The following is a 16,954-nucleotide window of genomic DNA, read 5'->3' on the forward strand; positions in this document are numbered from 1 at the left end:
ACCAAGAACACTTGAGAAAAAGCGAATTGCTCCAAAGTTTGTGTGCTAAAATAAATTGTTGGTATTAACAGCCTGAACCTCGTTTCTGTCTCATTTTTCTAACTATATAGATATAGATTTATAGCTATACATTTACATAGATATATAATAATATTCTAAATTCATTAGTTGACTTCAATTATAAGAAGCATACCAAACAGACAGTCATACAACCTCATTTAGAAGTTTTGGAATCTCAAAGTTCCAACTATTTTTGCGCCACGGTGATATTATTTGCTCCTACACTTCCTAATCAAATTATTTACTAGTAGTTACCATGTGCTCCCTGCACGATTTATGTGAGCGGCGTAGGCACCATTGCTCTGACGGAAAGTCAGCTCTCTGTCAACTCCTGTGATTAAACGATCAAGGACACAGTTACATGTTAATCCAATAAAACAAAGCAGAATATATCAGAACAAAACAAAACAAAACATAATAACAAAGTGTCAAGACTTAAACTGGACTTTGAGCACATCCGAAAAACGCATCGCCATCCATCCTTAGAAGATTATTTGAAAGGAAGAGTTTTTGAGGTAAACTAGTTTTTTCTTTAGTTGTTGTCTGCTCCGTCAACCACTGAAAAAATGATATAAGATATAAAAGGAGGCACACACTACTCTGTTTGTAACTATTTTGAATTCTAATAGATAATCGATTAAAGTGAACAGATTATCTGTATACTTTTTCATGTATTATGAACCATTTCAATTGCAAAAAAAAGTAACAATTGACGTCTTTCTTTTCCCTTCTGTTTCATTTCTTCCACAGAATCCATCGACCATCTCAGGCCTCTGGCTTGGATTACAAATGTGAAATGAATCTCTGCTAATCATTTATAATACATGAATAATGTATTCTCTTCCTAAGCTAGATCCACGCTGAATTCATTTGGCGGTGGTTCAAGTTTCATACTTTATCATTTTTTGTTACTCCTTTTAGATTACTTGAAAATTGTTGGAGAGACCTGAGCTTGACTCTTCTATCATTATTATTTACCCTGTGATACGAAGTCATGGGACTTCCTTTCCATCTCACTGGTTTCTGCACCAATAACCCGAAGGTACTTGGAGACGTACAGCGTGGGACCGAGTTTGGCCACGGTCTGTTCTCCGCACCCGGTAGGGAGTCTAATGAGGCCCTCTAGTCCTTGTATTGGATCAGCGGCTATCGTTCCCAGTGGATCAGCTACAGGAACGAATTCGGCAAGAATTATTATAGTGAGAATCTTTTCGACGAGTGAAGTGGCCGTATCAGAACTATTACTCGACGAAGAAAAAAAAAACCCGCCTAAATCCCAGTTAGTGATAGGGTTAGAGTAGAGTTTAGAGTAACAGCTATAAAGGGTTAGAATTTGGGTTAGGGTCAAGATTAGGTTTTGAAGGAAATTGGGGTGTTGTATCATTTTTCAGCCCTGTGCCTTAGAAAAATGACGCACAATGATTAATTTACCATATACATTGTACAATGTGACGTCCCCCATCTTCTATTTGCAAACTAAAAAAAAATGTTTGTCATTTCACATTCATTACATGTGAAAAGGAGAAAAGTGTGTTGCCAAGCGTGTTATATCGTGATAGGCTTCACAGTTAGTGTCAAGTTTACTTCAGCCGGTATATTTATAGAGAATATGCCACTTTAGAATCCTATAATTCTAAATTTTCTGAGATTGGGTCTTGTCAAGTGCTGTGGTTTAATAGATTGATTCGTTCAAAATCAAAAAAGTATTTCTATTGTGAAACTTGGTACGAAAAAAATGTTTTGGGAATTTCCGACTTGTTGAACCCACCACTCCCTGGTCATAAATTATTCGAAGAATTGATTTTAGATTTTGATATTCCCCATACAGACAGATGAAAATTCAATTTCTTATTAAGGAATATTCCTAATGGATGGTTGGACGATACTGCATTGAATAATTTAGATATTTGTGATTCTTTGGTTATTATTTTGAATGCCCAGAAAAAAAGTACCCAAACATGCTTACAAAATATTAAATGTGCTACATGTCCCTGAGAAAAGATATGAATATTGGAAAAGTCAAATAACAGTCCCTGATGATATCATTTGGGATAATGTACACAAGATTAATTTTACTTGCACTATTGATACTAGGTTACGCTCTTTTTATTTTAAAGTTTTTCACAAATCCATAGCTTTGAATGCTTTTTTGTATAAAATTAAAAGGAAAGATTCTCCAAACTGTACATTTTGTGGGAAAATGGAAGAGACTATGGTTCATTTGTTTTGTGATTGTGAGAAGGTTGTACCAATTTGGAGATATGTAGTAAACATAATAGAAATCCACATTAATAATTTTGAGCTCTCCAATTTTGAAAAATTATTTGGTTTATTATCAGATCAGTTTTTAACATACCTTGTATTAGTTGTAAAATATTGCCTTTATATTTGTAAATTTAGGAATGAAGTACCAACTGTTGATTTTTTTAAGAGTTTCATTAAGAAGCAAAAAGAAACAGAGTATTATTTAGCTAAGAAAAGAAATAAGCTTACTTTACATTTAAAAAAACATAGATTTGATTTATGATATGTTTAAATGTTACTTTAAAATTGTTTCATACCCCTTGGATTAAGTTTATTTCATACTGTGTATTGGTATGCTGAATACTTGTCATTGTATTTTGCTCATTGGAATCTCCATGATCTGTCGCTGATACAAAGTACAACCATGTGTAGTACTACATTGTAGTCAGTGAATTTGCCGGCCCTCTGTCTGGCCTTTATGTTTTCTCCAGCTTTGTTGGCGCGCCTTGGATATGAATTATTTGCTCAATGGTTTTGGAATTTTTTTGGCTCTAATTTTTTTTTTTTTTTTTAAACAGTCTATAATGTAATCTTTTCCTGTCAGGGATCTCCAGGTCTGATTTAGGCTTTATGTAGTGGTTTGAATTACAATGCTAAAGATGTCTCGAGATGAGTTGAGAATGTGTAGTTTTGAGGGATGATTAGATGAGAAAATTTTGATTGTATAGGATAAGGTGTGACTTTTGTCGTTGAGTAAGAGGGTATGGTCCTCTTTCAGACCTGGGGACCCCACTGGGGGAGCCATTCTCCCTGGGTGTGCTATGAGACGGGGGTCTTTGAGGAAGCTTTGCCTTACTACTTATTGATGAATCATGGTGGTTCTCTTTTTATATTATCTCTGAATTGCTCTTGTCACTTTTTTCTTTTCTTTTTTTTCTTTTTCTCGTGTTTGCTGATTGATGATTATTTGTAAATATTGTGATTTTATGTGATTTCGAAATAAAACATATAAATTAAAAAAAAAAGTTTACTTCAGCCGTCTAGACTGGAAGACCCCGATTTTCCCTCTCAGGCAGCCAACTATAATTAAATACATAATGCTTGTTCTATGTAGATTCTTAGAAATACCCACGGAAGTGGGTATGAATTTTTTAGTGCACGTCACGAGCCTTCACCCGCGAGTCATACAGCCGACGAAACATACAACCCAATTAAGAGTCAAACATCCCACGAGTAATACAGCCCAGGATTCCTAAAGCCCACGAGTCACTGAAAAGGACAAGCCCATGAGCTCGACATCAAGTAAAACAGGCCCACCAACTACTGTCTGCAACTGGACACTCGGCATTCAAGGCCGAGGAGTCCGACACTTGACAAAAACACGCCCATGAGCCCGAAATTATACATCATGTACATTGCGGACCTTCAAGTGATAACGCAGTTCTCGTATGGCTGCAGAACTTTTGATCTTTATTTGATCTTTATTTATACACAAATGCATAGGAATGTTTGAAATCATGCTGTAATAGAACGATCTCGCATGGGTAACAATGAAAATGCGAAATATTAGCCAAAAAAAGCTTCGCCGCGGAGATACTACAATCTCAGAGGCTTCAGTAGTGGTTGCTACGTGGTTTTTCATATACGATTCGGTCATCACGTATTTCCAGCGTTGAGCATGGAGGGCGCTTCAGGAGTAAAAGTCGGTACACTGACTTTATTATTTCACTCTTTCCATCTTTAAATACTTCCAAAAATAACTCATTATCCCGGCAAATTGCGTCATTCTGACACATTTCTTGGAAGAGCTTTCAAATATATTGCTAGCAAATTTGAATTGGTGCAAGGTGAATTTTCAGCCCTTACAAGTAAAGCCTGTCATGTTTTAGCTCTAATGTATGCAGTGTCGCACTCGTAGGCCTCCTTTGCCCAGTATCGGGCTCATGGGCCTTGTTTGCCTAGTGTCGAGCTTATGGGCCTTATCTACATAGTGTTGAGCTGGAGGGCCTTTTTTGCCTAGTGTCAAGCTATTCAGTTGTATGACTCGTGATGGGTGTCGAACTCGTCGGATGACCCCAGGATTTTGACCCCTATCAAGCGGTTATGGAATGGAAGACTACTAGCGTGCATAAATGTAGGCCTACGTACAAGCAGAGTAAAGGTTCATTTCGTTATAATATCAAAGTAAGAAGTACGTGTTAGGAAAGTGCTGAAAGTAACTTAAAGTTATATGCAACGCGACGAAAAGCTAGAGTGCATCATTCATGAATTATGTAAACTTGTTAGTGATGCCATGAAAGGCCGGTGTAACACGGATAGACGGAACGTCAGCAAATGCAGCTTGGTGCCACAGCCGTAGCTGCCGATGGTCTTTTACAATTGCAGTAACCGGAAACGAAAAATTATGTGAAATAAAAGAAGAAATTCTAGCTATTTGACTCACCAATCATGTTAACTAGGCACGTCTCGGTATCCATGATTGAATCGCGGGGAAGAGACACGTTCATTTTGAAAACTTGACGTCCTCTGGTGGGGCGATACGTATCGTCAGCTGTAAAGTACATAAAATAGATGCATATTAAGGATGTTTCTCAGTTGAGTTTGTGCGCATCCTAGCTGCGCAGGTCAGTGACGTAACAAAGAGCGTAGAAGCGCACGCACTAGTGATGCGCTGAGCTAGCTGAGCTGAGCAGCTGCTAGTAGATCGAGCGAGAGTGTGGCATGTGTACGTACGGATACCCGACAGCTCCCCACCGCGGCCGCGCCGGGCAGCCGCGCTGGGCGGCCTCGCTCGGCTCGCGTGCCGACTGTACGCGTTACAATCTGTACATACCACGCAAAGTTCAGCGGTCCGAGCCGCATATACATGGTCATTGTAGCACAACACTGATTGACGGAATCGCGAAGCTTGGAAGTGGAACAGAGTTTTATTGTTTCCATTTTCCATTGTTTCCATGTTTCCATTTTCAATCCATAGATCTGTTTTGTGACATGAAGTTCATTATCCGGTCATCAACATGGTAAAGTCGAGTGCTAAGGTACCAAGGGCCTATAGGCCCTAGTCGGGGTCTAAGGCTCACTAGTCTATTGGACTAGGTGTTAAAACAACAACAACAATAACAACAACAACAAAACAAGCATAAGACACACATTTCATCTTTAGGTCTCGCAGCTAAAACAATCTGAGTGTCTCTGTTAAAATCTAAATAAGATCTAAACTTGTCATTACATTTGGAGGACCGTCAGACTAATGCCAAAACTCATATTTCCTTATATTTATTCTTCTTCCTCCATTATCACTTTTTGTACATGGTTACAGCAAGTGGGTAAAACAAACAAACAAGCGTGCATATCAATAATATGGAGTTTTCCACGCTTGCATCCACATAATATCATTATGGCTGTGGAAGGGAAATGATAACAAAAACGCACATGGACCTTTCTTTCTGAATATTTTCACCATATCACTGCAATTGTGACATGTTTTTTTGTTTGTTTTTGTGTGTGTTTTTTTTTTTTTTTAAAGAAAATGGGGTTTCGAGTGAACCGCATTAGATTCATGCATCCTAGCAGGGTATATCCCTGCATTGGTTCCTGACCAGATTTGGGGGTCTTACGATGATTTCTGTAGCAAGGAGGCTCTGTTAGCACTAAAACGAGCACATGAACCCCCCCCCCCCCATTTATACAATTCTTCTGCATTAAATAACCCTTCTTCTACAATTTGAAAAAGTTTCGTAAAAATGACATGGGTTTTGAATGTACAGCATGACATTCACGAACCCCACCTATAATCAGGACACCCACGAGAGGTTTATAACCAGATTTTGGGGTCCGGTGAGGTGATTTCTATCATCTGGGGATGCTGCCAGCACAAAAATTAGGACATGAACCCCCACTTTTTATTGTTTTTCTGGAATTAGTAAGCCTTCTTCTATAATTTGGCAAAGTTTCGTGAAAATGACATGGGTTTTGAATGAACAGCTAGCATAAGTTTTATGAACCCACTTGTCAGGGTCTCCCTGCATAGGTACTTGACCAGATTTTGGGGACTTACGATGATATATGTCGCATGGGGGCGCTGCTAGCACAAAAACGAGCACATGAACCCCAACTTTAAATTATTTTTCTGGAATTAGTAAGCCTTCTTCTACAATTTGGTCAATTTTGGTGAAATTGACATGGGTTTTGAATGAACAGCATAAGCCTAATGAACTCATCTTGTCAGGGCATCCATAGGTTCCTGACCAGATTTTGGGGACTTACGATGATATATGTCGCATAGGGGCGCTGCTAGCACAAAAACGAGCACATGGACCCCCACTTTTGATTGTTTTTCTGGAATAAGTAAGCCTCTGTCTACAATTTGGTCAAGTTTCGGGAAATTGACATGGGTTTTGAATGTATACAGCATAAGTTTTATGAACGTTGAACCCCTAACAGAGAACGTCGATGAGAAGGATTTGAGGGATTTCGGTGTTTTCTGCCGCGTGAGGGCGCTGCTTGCTGAAGAATGAGAGTGTAAACCCTAACTTTAAAACCTTTTTCTCGTTTTGGGTACCCTTTTCTGCAATTCTTGCAAATTTGGAGAAAATAACGTGGATCTTGAAAGAATTATGGGGATTTACGTTGGTCATTGCAGATTTTGTTGCCAATCATGGTCTTGATCATGTAACGCTATCATTTTGGTACAGGACGGCAGATTAGTCATATTCTTCAAAGTCCCGTAGAAGAAAAACATGGATTTGGGCTTCGGATGGGTCAAAGTTACGGTACGGAAAGTTTCAAGAAAATGACATGGATTTCACTTTAACTGAGGAACGTCCTTAAAAAGATGTTTCTAGAAAATGTATGCTCCATATACAAAATGATTTAGATTTTTTTTTTTATTGAAGCAAAGAAGTAAAGGAAACACTGAGCAATGGATTGAAGAAATAAAATGAAAACCACATGACTTATCATCAATCCACATGACAACCTTTTTCGCAGATCAATATGAAGAAGGTGGGAAGTGTTTGTGCATACGGGCAAGAAATCCTTAGCTCTGAAGCAAGAATGCTGTACATTTCATTCCAACAACGAAATTCGAGTTCCTAATTCTTTATGACAATGATTTTGGAAGAATTTACAATATTGTAACTCTATGGACCTCACCACGGGCACGAGTGCGTCTTTTACTCTAGTGTGATGGCATAATGAGACTGATGCGTATTTATGCTAACTTAAGCTCCCCCCCCCCCCTCCCAACAAATAATAGGCCTACTCATAATAACAATAATAGCTAGTTCTTACATAGCGCATTTCAGACGGCGTCTTACAGACCATTAAAAACCCGGTCACTGGATTCAACACATGTACAGTATTTCTAACAAGCGCTGACAATGCTCACTCTCCACTGCCTGGGGAGCATTCCAGTCTGTCGCCACTCACAGGCGCGCATGCTGTTCAACCAACATTAACATTATCATCCTAACGGGCACCTATCTATACTCCTTGGTGGAGGGTAGCAATGTGAACAAAGCGCCTTGCTGAAGGGCAGACGTTTCAAGCTATACGTTGGACTCGAACCCACGAACCCATCCCATCAATAGCAACTAGCATGTAGCTCATGTGATTCAGAGACGAGCTCTCTCTCAAGATTATCTGCACAGCCATAATAACTTTAAGGCTTAACATCAAAACAAACACACGAAAAACAGTACATGATTCAGTGTTTATGTCCGAGCTAATTTTCGATCTTTGCGGCATTGATATTATGAGAAATCACTTGAATATAGGTATACGAGATTGGCACATACCGCCAATAGTCGCGGGGGCTTGCGTAGTGGTACTACTTCCCTCATTCAGCAGAATGTCGCTGGGGTTAATGGTCAGAGATTGAACAGCTCTTTTCCGCACTCCTTGCGCCTGATAGGAATTGAAAAAAAAAAAACACGAAAGAAAAAAGTGTGATTGTGCACAGAGTAACTCCTCATTGGTGAACAATTTGGAGGATGACATGGCGCTCATTGAATCAAAGATGACGGTCACATGATAAATTCATCCTTTTATACATTTAGGACGAATCCCTCTGCCTGTGCAATCGCCACAATCCTGATATACATTATCAGTGGCACCTTAGGTCTGTCACTGGCATGGGAGAGTAATAGGGACAAAAATAATAATCCAAGTTATTATTAATACTTCCCCCACTTAAAGTCTCCGCTGGTTTCGAGTGCATGGAAATATATGAAATATCAATCGAATATCAAACTAGACCGACAGTCAAGCTGTGGTGAAAGAAATCAGATTCTTAAAAAAACAGAGATGGAGCCAATATGTTGGAATGTGTTCATCATAGCGCCAAATTGTACTACGCTGAAATTGTCCCTCGAGCACTTACTTTCCTTGTGATACAAAATACCGTGTTTTTGCTTCTCCAGTGGAAATGTTCAACTCTCTCATTGATCTTGCGTAATGAACAATTGCACAAACTATTTCCGTCTTTATCATTCTATCCATTTATAACAGACACTGATATAGGCCTATTCAGATATTCGTTACTTTCAATTGATCTGTACAGGGGCGGATCCAGGAATTCCGTAAAGGAGGGGGGGGGGGGGCGCAAACAACATTTCTTGTGCTACTTCCGGGTTCATCTCATTTTTTTTCTTCTTTTTATTTCTCTTGTTTTCACAACAAATAAAGATGGGGCGCGCGCCCGGTGCGCCGGCTCCCCTCTGGATCCACCACTGCCTATAGGATGTATGTTACCCATGCAATTCGTGTGGAAAACTTCATGAATGAAAAGAAAAATGCAAATCTATAGCTGTCGAAACCTACCACGACTCGGAGTTTCTTTTCGACCTTGTCCCTTGCACTGCCAAACCTCGCCCTCGCCTCCACCCTGATCGGATGCTCGCCCACCTCAATGGGTAGAACGAGGAAGGTGGTGGTGTTGGCATCGTTGGGACGGACAATCAAGGTTCGCTGTATGGCTCCCCTCGTTCCGTTTCCGGCACACAAACCATCCGGAGTGGAGAAGCTTACGTCAACCTGTGGAAGTAAACAATGTATAAGTATGAGATATCATAGAGAGGGAACGGGTTTTGTACAGTTACAGGGAACAAGTTTTTATTTGGTAAGCCATTATTCAATTCGGTGTCAATTCAATCCAAAATTAATTCCATTTTCTTTTCAACAGAATGTACCAAGAATTGATTGAAATTAGGCATGCATTAACCAATACGCTAGAAGCAAAAATAACAGTATGTTCATGTTTGTGTCTAAATAGAAACAAATACACACACGTACCACTTGTGCGAAAAAAGGACCCACTTTTGATGAAAAGAAAATGCTTCTAATACGTAGGTTATTCGAAAGGACTGCGTAGGCCCGAGTTATGTTATGTATCGTGAAAACTCATAACTGAAATTGGATAATCTATAATCTTTCGCCTGTCTTGTATTTACCTCATTATTCTTCATAAAATAAAAATCAAAAGAACAGGGCAATTGTTACCTTTAAATAAATACAAATAAAAAACAGTATGGGTTTTATTTATCTAAAATGTTTCCAAAACATATTTATATTTTGTCCTGAGCCTGATCTGGATTATGTGCTTCAGGGGATCATACTTATACAACCTGCATGTAGACAACTTTCCAAAATGTTCAACCAAAAACTATGCATGCACCAGATTGTTGGATTTCACTTCTAAAAATGCAAAATCTCCGTCTTGTGGAAGGGGATACCCCCCCTCCACACGCACACACACACACACACACACACACATACCCTCCCAAGGTCTATCGCTTCCTCCCTCACATAATTGTTCATCTCAAATATTTAACACAGGGTATACACTTGCCCCCTAGAAAAAAAAAAACAACAGAATATACGACCCTGCCTACCCACGTCACAGGGGCGGATCTAGCTTTTTATAAAGGGGGGGGGGGGGAGGGTGTGGGAGGGGGATGTCCCCCCTCCGACAGTAGGGAGAATTTTTGAAAATCCGTGTGTGAAAATGGCGTTTTCTTGCATCTAAAACACCACTATTTTTGGTATAGAGGTCATTGCCCATGTGCAATACATAAATAGAAAAAAAAATAAAATTACAAGTTAAAAAAAAAGATAACCCCCCAACCCCAACCCCCCTCTAGATCCGCTTCTGCACCACATCCCTCAAATTTGAAAACGGATAGACGTCTCCTTTCTCATCGTATAGCTATTGGGCCCCCTAACTTTGAAATGATGTTCCACCGGTACTATAACTGCATTGTTCATTGATACTTGGTGTTGTTATGGTGTGTGTACCTGCATCCGTACGCTATCGTAGTTAAAAATCGTGACTAGAGCCTGCATCTGTTCCATCCTGACCACTGAGTACGGCAGGTGAAGCTGGATGAAGAATTTCTGGAACACTCTGACGAACGAGGGAGCCGCCACGCACATCCCGGAGAGTTGTGACACGCTGACGGCGGCCATTTCCCACGTAGTAATGCTACTCGGTGCTGACGTTGTGTATACGATCTTCGTATTGTTACTTACAAACAGAAAAAAAAGGGAAAAGAACGACCATGTGTTTATAGTCCATGGCTTACTCCTTTACATCACCCGTCGTTTACCGCAACCTCTCCTTCCATTCTACGGAGGGACTCTCAAGGCCAAAATTGTAAATATTGACTCATCAGCAACATAAATTTTAGATCACTAATTTGATTATCAGAGGGAAAAATACAAAAAGAAACAAATAAATTTCCTTATGGTCACTACATTGTGAGTAGAAATTCCTTTATTTTTGTTTGTGGACAGAAACATGACATAACTTGAATATTTTAGCTCTAAATCACCAAAATGATGCTCATTTCTGCCTGAGAGTTAATGAACATCTGCTCCTGCGACAATCGTATTTCTCCTTGGACTTAAGGTTAGGGTTGTGGTAGGGTTTTAGGTGTCGTTTGATGTGAGAGATTAGAATTAGGATTAGGGTTTTAGAGTTATACTTGTGAGTAGAATTATAATATTTATGTTTACTCAGCCATGTTAGCGTGCATATTTATTTATTTATTTTTTTTTTTTTTTGGGGGGGGGGGGGAGCGACTGTCGCAGAAGCAAATGTCATATAAGCTAATCAAACAACTCCTGCCATTTTGAACAGCAAACATGGCATATGCATCACTCCTTACCCCATTTCCAGTAGCTCAAAAAACCACGTCTCCCTGAAATCCTTCCGAACTTCTACGTTGGTGTTCACCTCCCCTACGTCTTCGTCATCATTCGAACGAAGAAGGAAGTTCTGGGTCCGACTTTGGCAGCATATTCTGTACGTCTGCAATAGGACATCATGAATATTTTTCTTCACTTCATCATTACCGTGAGCAGCGCACTTTTCCGTTATTCTATGCTGCTAGAATATTTCTATAAATCGTTTCCGAGATGGATGATGAAACATAAAGGCTTTTCATATATCTTCTCTCTCCGGTAAATTACTCGTCTTTTCAGCATAGGCTGGGTGGTCAAGCCTATGCTTGATTGTTATATTCCAAATTGTTATATTCCTTTCACTCAGGATAAAGAAGCTCAGCTCTGATTTGAAAGACCCCCGGAATCTAAGATATATGATTTCGAGCTTGGTTGCGTTTTGATGATGAAGAAATTAAACTCCTCTCTATCTTCAACACTTTATTTTTAGTAGGCGATCCGTGTTTGTTTGTTTGTTTGTTCATTTTCTATCTGAGAAGATGGCTGGATAGCCCATATTCAGCTACGTTAAGCTGATCTTCCATGGGGTCCAGTTGGATGTGAGATGGGACCACTTCACCCGGTTTAACACCCTGCTCTTTGCGATGAATGAATGAAGCGGGATCTTTTACGTGCATGGGTTGTTGCTCTCTCATACACGGGACCTACATTTTATGTCCTATCCGAGGGACAGAGTGTTTTGCCTCTTGCTAGAGGGGACGGTATGTTTACACACAACATTGCTCAGTCCAGACTCGGGTTCGAACCCGGGCAGCACGATCGTGAGGCAGACGTGCTACCGACTGAGCCAACTCATCGCCCTGTCAAAGGTCAAATAATGAACTCCACATGAGCAAGTTGACATTTCAACGCGGTGTTTACCACATATGTAGCTTGATTTGCACGGATCACGGACCCTTAACGGAACTCAACTCTTCAATAAAATTTACCATGTTTACTGGTCACATAGTCCAAATCAAGCTACATATATTATGGTAAGCACCGCGTTGACATGTCAACTTGCTCCAATCGAGTTCATTATTTTGTTTGCACACGTTTCAGATCACTTGAAACATTATAAAAAATAACTAGAAATGTCGCTATAGCGACTGGTATGCCTCCGCCATAATGCATGGTTTTCCGCATAGGTCTATGACACAATGTCTTGACAATGTGTGATGACAGTTTTACAAAACTGGCAAAATATTAACATGACAGGATTGTCACAAATGCATTGAATGTTCACTTTCCTTGAACTAAGGCTGCGTTAATCTGGCCAGAAACAGTGTTTTGAAACACCGTTTCTGGCCAAACAGTGTTTCTAGCAAGAAAAAAAAATCTTATAAACGCTAACCGTGATTTGAAACAGTGTTTCTGTAGAAACAGTGTTTCAAAAATCTTATAAACGCAACCGCGATCTCAAACACTGTTTAAATGACGTCACAATGCCTTGCGCGCACACAGTTTAACCTTTTGCCGAGGAAAAACTGCGCAGAGTGAGTTGCGCAATGGCACAGTCTGAGCGAGAGCCCCAACACGCTCGGAGAAATAATCATATAAACGCTCTCCTGACGAAACTGTGATTTGAAACAGTGTTTCAAAACAGTGTTTCAAAACAGTGATTCTAGGCACGCAAAATCTTATAAACGCGGCCTTAGTTTAATTGGATGAATATGGCTATACTGTCTATTGAGTGCAGGTATTTGGAGATTTGAGGATTTGTACCCAACTTTTGAGCCTTTTATAAGTTTAAAGGAGAAGTGAAATTTGGCACTTCCACTTGACCTTTGACCTTTTGATCTTTGACCTTTTGGCAAGAAACTTCCAAGAGAAGCTGTATTGGGTAATACATGCATACACTATGTTTCAAGAAAGATCCTGCAGACATTGCATAGATAAGAGGGAAATAATGACATTTTGATGAGTTGACCTTGACCTTTGACCCCTGACCTTTGACTCATGACCCCTGAATTCCCTATATGATTTCTGCCAGTCAGTACATGCATATATACTAAGTTCCATGAAGATACCTTGAAATATTTGTGAGATATTGAGTAAAAAGTGAAATTTTAACATTTTCACTTGACCTTCGACCCTTAACCTTTGACTTCATGACCCAAAAATCTCTCTGGGGAATCTTTATTTGGTAGTTCATGTATATACCAAGTTTCAAGAAAATACCTCTAGGCATTGCATAGATATAGGGGAAATAGTGAAATTTTGAGTATTTGACCTTGACCTTTTGACCTTTAACCTTGAGAATGTGCGCCCAAAATTTGTTAGGTACATCTTCCCCCACTTATACATATACATATACATGCCAAGTTTCATTATGATACCTCTAACGGTTTCTTAGATACGCTGTCCACAAAATTGATTACGGACGGACGGACGGACAACCCGAAAACATAATGCCTCCGGCGTCACTCCGTGGCGGAGGCATAAAAAACAATGACGGCAACGTATGCGTGCGTGCATGTACGCACGCGCAGCTCGAAAAATCGATTAAAGTTACCCTCGTAAGATTTGACCTCTAAATATGTTATCTCTATATTGCAGTCCATTTTTTCATTAAATGTCAATTTACATCACTGTTTTCATCGAGCACTATATTAAAGCTAACTTATGCTTTCGTGAATTTTTCCCAGATATTAATATGTTCTAACCGACGTTTTGGGTTATTGGAATAACCCTCCCCCCCCCCCCCCCCATTATGTCACTGGATGTCGGGATCACGCTTAAACATTCGGTTTTGTCGAAACTTTGTTATCTGTTAAAGGAGATATTTTGCATACGTATCTTGTATGGACATAACCCGTAGCTTATTGCTGCTGCTTACCGAATCACAGTTCTTTGGAATTCGGGTTTCTCTTCGTTGTTTGCAACATTGGCTTATTACTTGCGTTGCAATGAAAGGTATACTTGTAGACAACGTGTTTTCCCTTTAAAGCGGTGCTGGCATTAAGCACAGTATACAGTGCATATTTCAATCGATTAATCATCAATATTTCTTGAGCATGCGCAGGCACAAGGGAATGCCGCTTGCAAATGTGCAAACGCCGCATTAAGACTACACATTTACATTTACATTTACCACATTCTGTAACGCAATATTATGAGCCAATGAATCATGCATACAGGACTAGAGGCAACGATCATTCCATGCTTAGACTCCCGAAATGTAAAACGACACATGGTACATTTTCTATATCTTGTCGGATCAAAGTTTTGGAATAGTTTGCCCCAAAATGTTCAAGAGGAAAGAACACGATCTTCATTTGGAAGAAGCCTAAAAAAATCACTTGTTAAAAGAAGTTCAGTGATGAAAAGAAATTTCATTGTTTAGTTTAATTTACTTCTATAGTACAGTTACTTTAAAAGAGTAGACCTTGCAATAAGCAGCTTAAATATACATGTAGCTATAACTAACCATTCTCGACTAGCACTTGTGCTAACTTTTGGTTCCCCCTTTAACAACATTATCTTCTGTTTTTCTATTATTTTTTTTCGATTTCTTTTTTCAGAACCTCTGTCTATGCATATATGTCTACATTACATACTTATTCATTCTCTTTGCCTTTTCAGTGATAAATGTATCACAACGAAACTAAATCTATTATAACACATGTATTCTTATGTAAGGTAGATATAAGTACATGTATGTAAAATATATGCTTGCAAAGCTGTAAGAACCTTGTACAAAATCATTGTATTCTCATAAAAATTTCATGTTATTGTATCTCACACTGTGGAATTTCATGTTATCATGTTATCATATTCACATGTATGTTGTTAATAAACCCAACTCAACTCAACTCAACATTCTAGGAATCACTGCGTGGAGTTTGGAGCAATGTAGACGGCTCCGCCTAAATACATGTACAAACTAGAAAAGCACGCTGAGAGCGCAGACCTCCGCCAAGCAGTCACTTTCCACCCATGATCTTGCTCTTCCCAAAGAGATTTTACCACTGGGGAAAAGCTCTTTGGGCTCTTCCATCGAAATCAGTGATTTCCACCCATAGGTCTACATGCTGAAAAATTGCCCGATTTCCCAATATAGAAACCTTTGTTACGTCATAAACCCTCAGCTGCACGGCACGCCTCGCCCTAGCAGAAACTAGAGCACGCACTTTAGTGCGCCCATGCAAACCTCAAATACGCGCAGCCTGAATTCCCAAGTTCATTGACCCTACCTGCCAAAATATCAAAAATCCTTCATAAATTCCCAAAAATTCTCGGATCACTACCAAAAGTTAATCGTTTGTTACTTGTGTCATTCTCAACCTTTCCTGCAAGTTTCATCCCAATCCGTTAACCACTTTTGAGTTATTTTGCACACGGACAAACGAACGAACGAACGAGCGAACTAACTAGAGAAGCACTCTGAGAGCGCAGACCTCCGCCAAGCATGCAGCTCATTTCCACCACTGATCTTGTTCTTCCTTTAGAGATATCAGTGATTTCCTTCCATACGTACTTATAGCATTGTGTGCTGAAAATCGCTCGATTTCTCAATATAGAAGCCTTTGTTACGTCATAAACCCTCAGCTGCACGGCGCGCCTCGCCCTAGCAGAAACTACAGCACGCACTTTAATGCGCGCATGCAAACCTCAAATACGCGCAGCCTGAACTCCCAAGTTCATTGACCCTACCTGCCAAAATATCAAAATTCCTTCATAAATTTAAAAAAAAAAAAATCTCGGATCACTACCAAAGTTAATCGTTTGTTACTTGTGTCATTCTCAACCTTTCCTGCAAGTTTCATCCCAATCCGTTAACTACTTTCAGAGTTATTTTGCACACGGACAAACTCACTAACTAACTAACAAACCAACGGTAACGAAAACTTAACCTCCCCCCTTGGCGGAGGTAACAAACCAACGGTAACGAAAACAAAACCTGCCCCCTTGGCGGAGGTAAAAATGAAAAGCATGAAGAAAAAGAAGTGAAATGCTTACTATTCTCTCATCTCTTGTGATTGTTGTGGCACAATTCCTTCTCAATAGACTGGTCCATCGTGTACAGTCAGGGTTCTGCTCGCTAGTTAGTAGGGCTTGCAAGCGTGGGCGGGTGGACAAACATAACTCTTGTATTCTGGTCGTCAAGCAAGCTTTGATTGAAAATGCATGGGATGGGAAGAAATAAAGACCGTGTAAAATCGACCACAGTCGATGATAGTTTGACCCTGACAAGATTGGATCATTATTCCCTGAGGTAGAGCGCCGCATCGCGTTCACATTATATACAGTACTCAGACAAAATAAATTGGTGGAAGATTGACATAATCCTGAAATGTCAGAAGCTTGCCCAAAACAGTAAATAGTGACACAGGGATGCATGAATGAGTTTACATATTAGCTCATGGACTGATTAACTGTATTCCTCAAATTCAACATTTAAATGCAATTCAACATCAAATCAGTT

The 16,954-nt window shown here is 39.7% G+C and overlaps 1 protein-coding gene across 1 annotated transcript in view; it reads right to left on the reverse strand.

Moving 5' to 3' along the window:
* Window positions 1-16,634, reverse strand: part of LOC139714901 (complement C3-like) — a 46,781-nt gene extending 30,147 nt beyond the window's left edge. Inside the window, exons 1-8 of the mRNA XM_071626548.1 lie at window positions 16,489-16,634; window positions 11,472-11,614; window positions 10,600-10,828; window positions 9,127-9,339; window positions 8,103-8,211; window positions 4,748-4,855; window positions 1,039-1,227; window positions 316-391 (exon numbers count right to left, since the gene is read on the reverse strand). Coding sequence (XP_071482649.1) covers window positions 316-391; window positions 1,039-1,227; window positions 4,748-4,855; window positions 8,103-8,211; window positions 9,127-9,339; window positions 10,600-10,828; window positions 11,472-11,476 — 929 coding nt within the window. The 5' untranslated portion in view covers window positions 11,477-11,614; window positions 16,489-16,634. The remainder of the gene's footprint in view (window positions 1-315; window positions 392-1,038; window positions 1,228-4,747; window positions 4,856-8,102; window positions 8,212-9,126; window positions 9,340-10,599; window positions 10,829-11,471; window positions 11,615-16,488) is intronic.
* Between the last annotated feature and the right edge of the window lie 320 nt (window positions 16,635-16,954).

The sequence above is a fragment of the Diadema antillarum genome, unplaced genomic scaffold (assembly GCF_040938485.1).
Source record: "Diadema antillarum isolate AM-2024a unplaced genomic scaffold, OU_Dant_1.0 seq00002513_RagTag, whole genome shotgun sequence".
Taxonomy (NCBI): Eukaryota; Metazoa; Echinodermata; class Echinoidea; order Diadematoida; family Diadematidae; genus Diadema; species Diadema antillarum.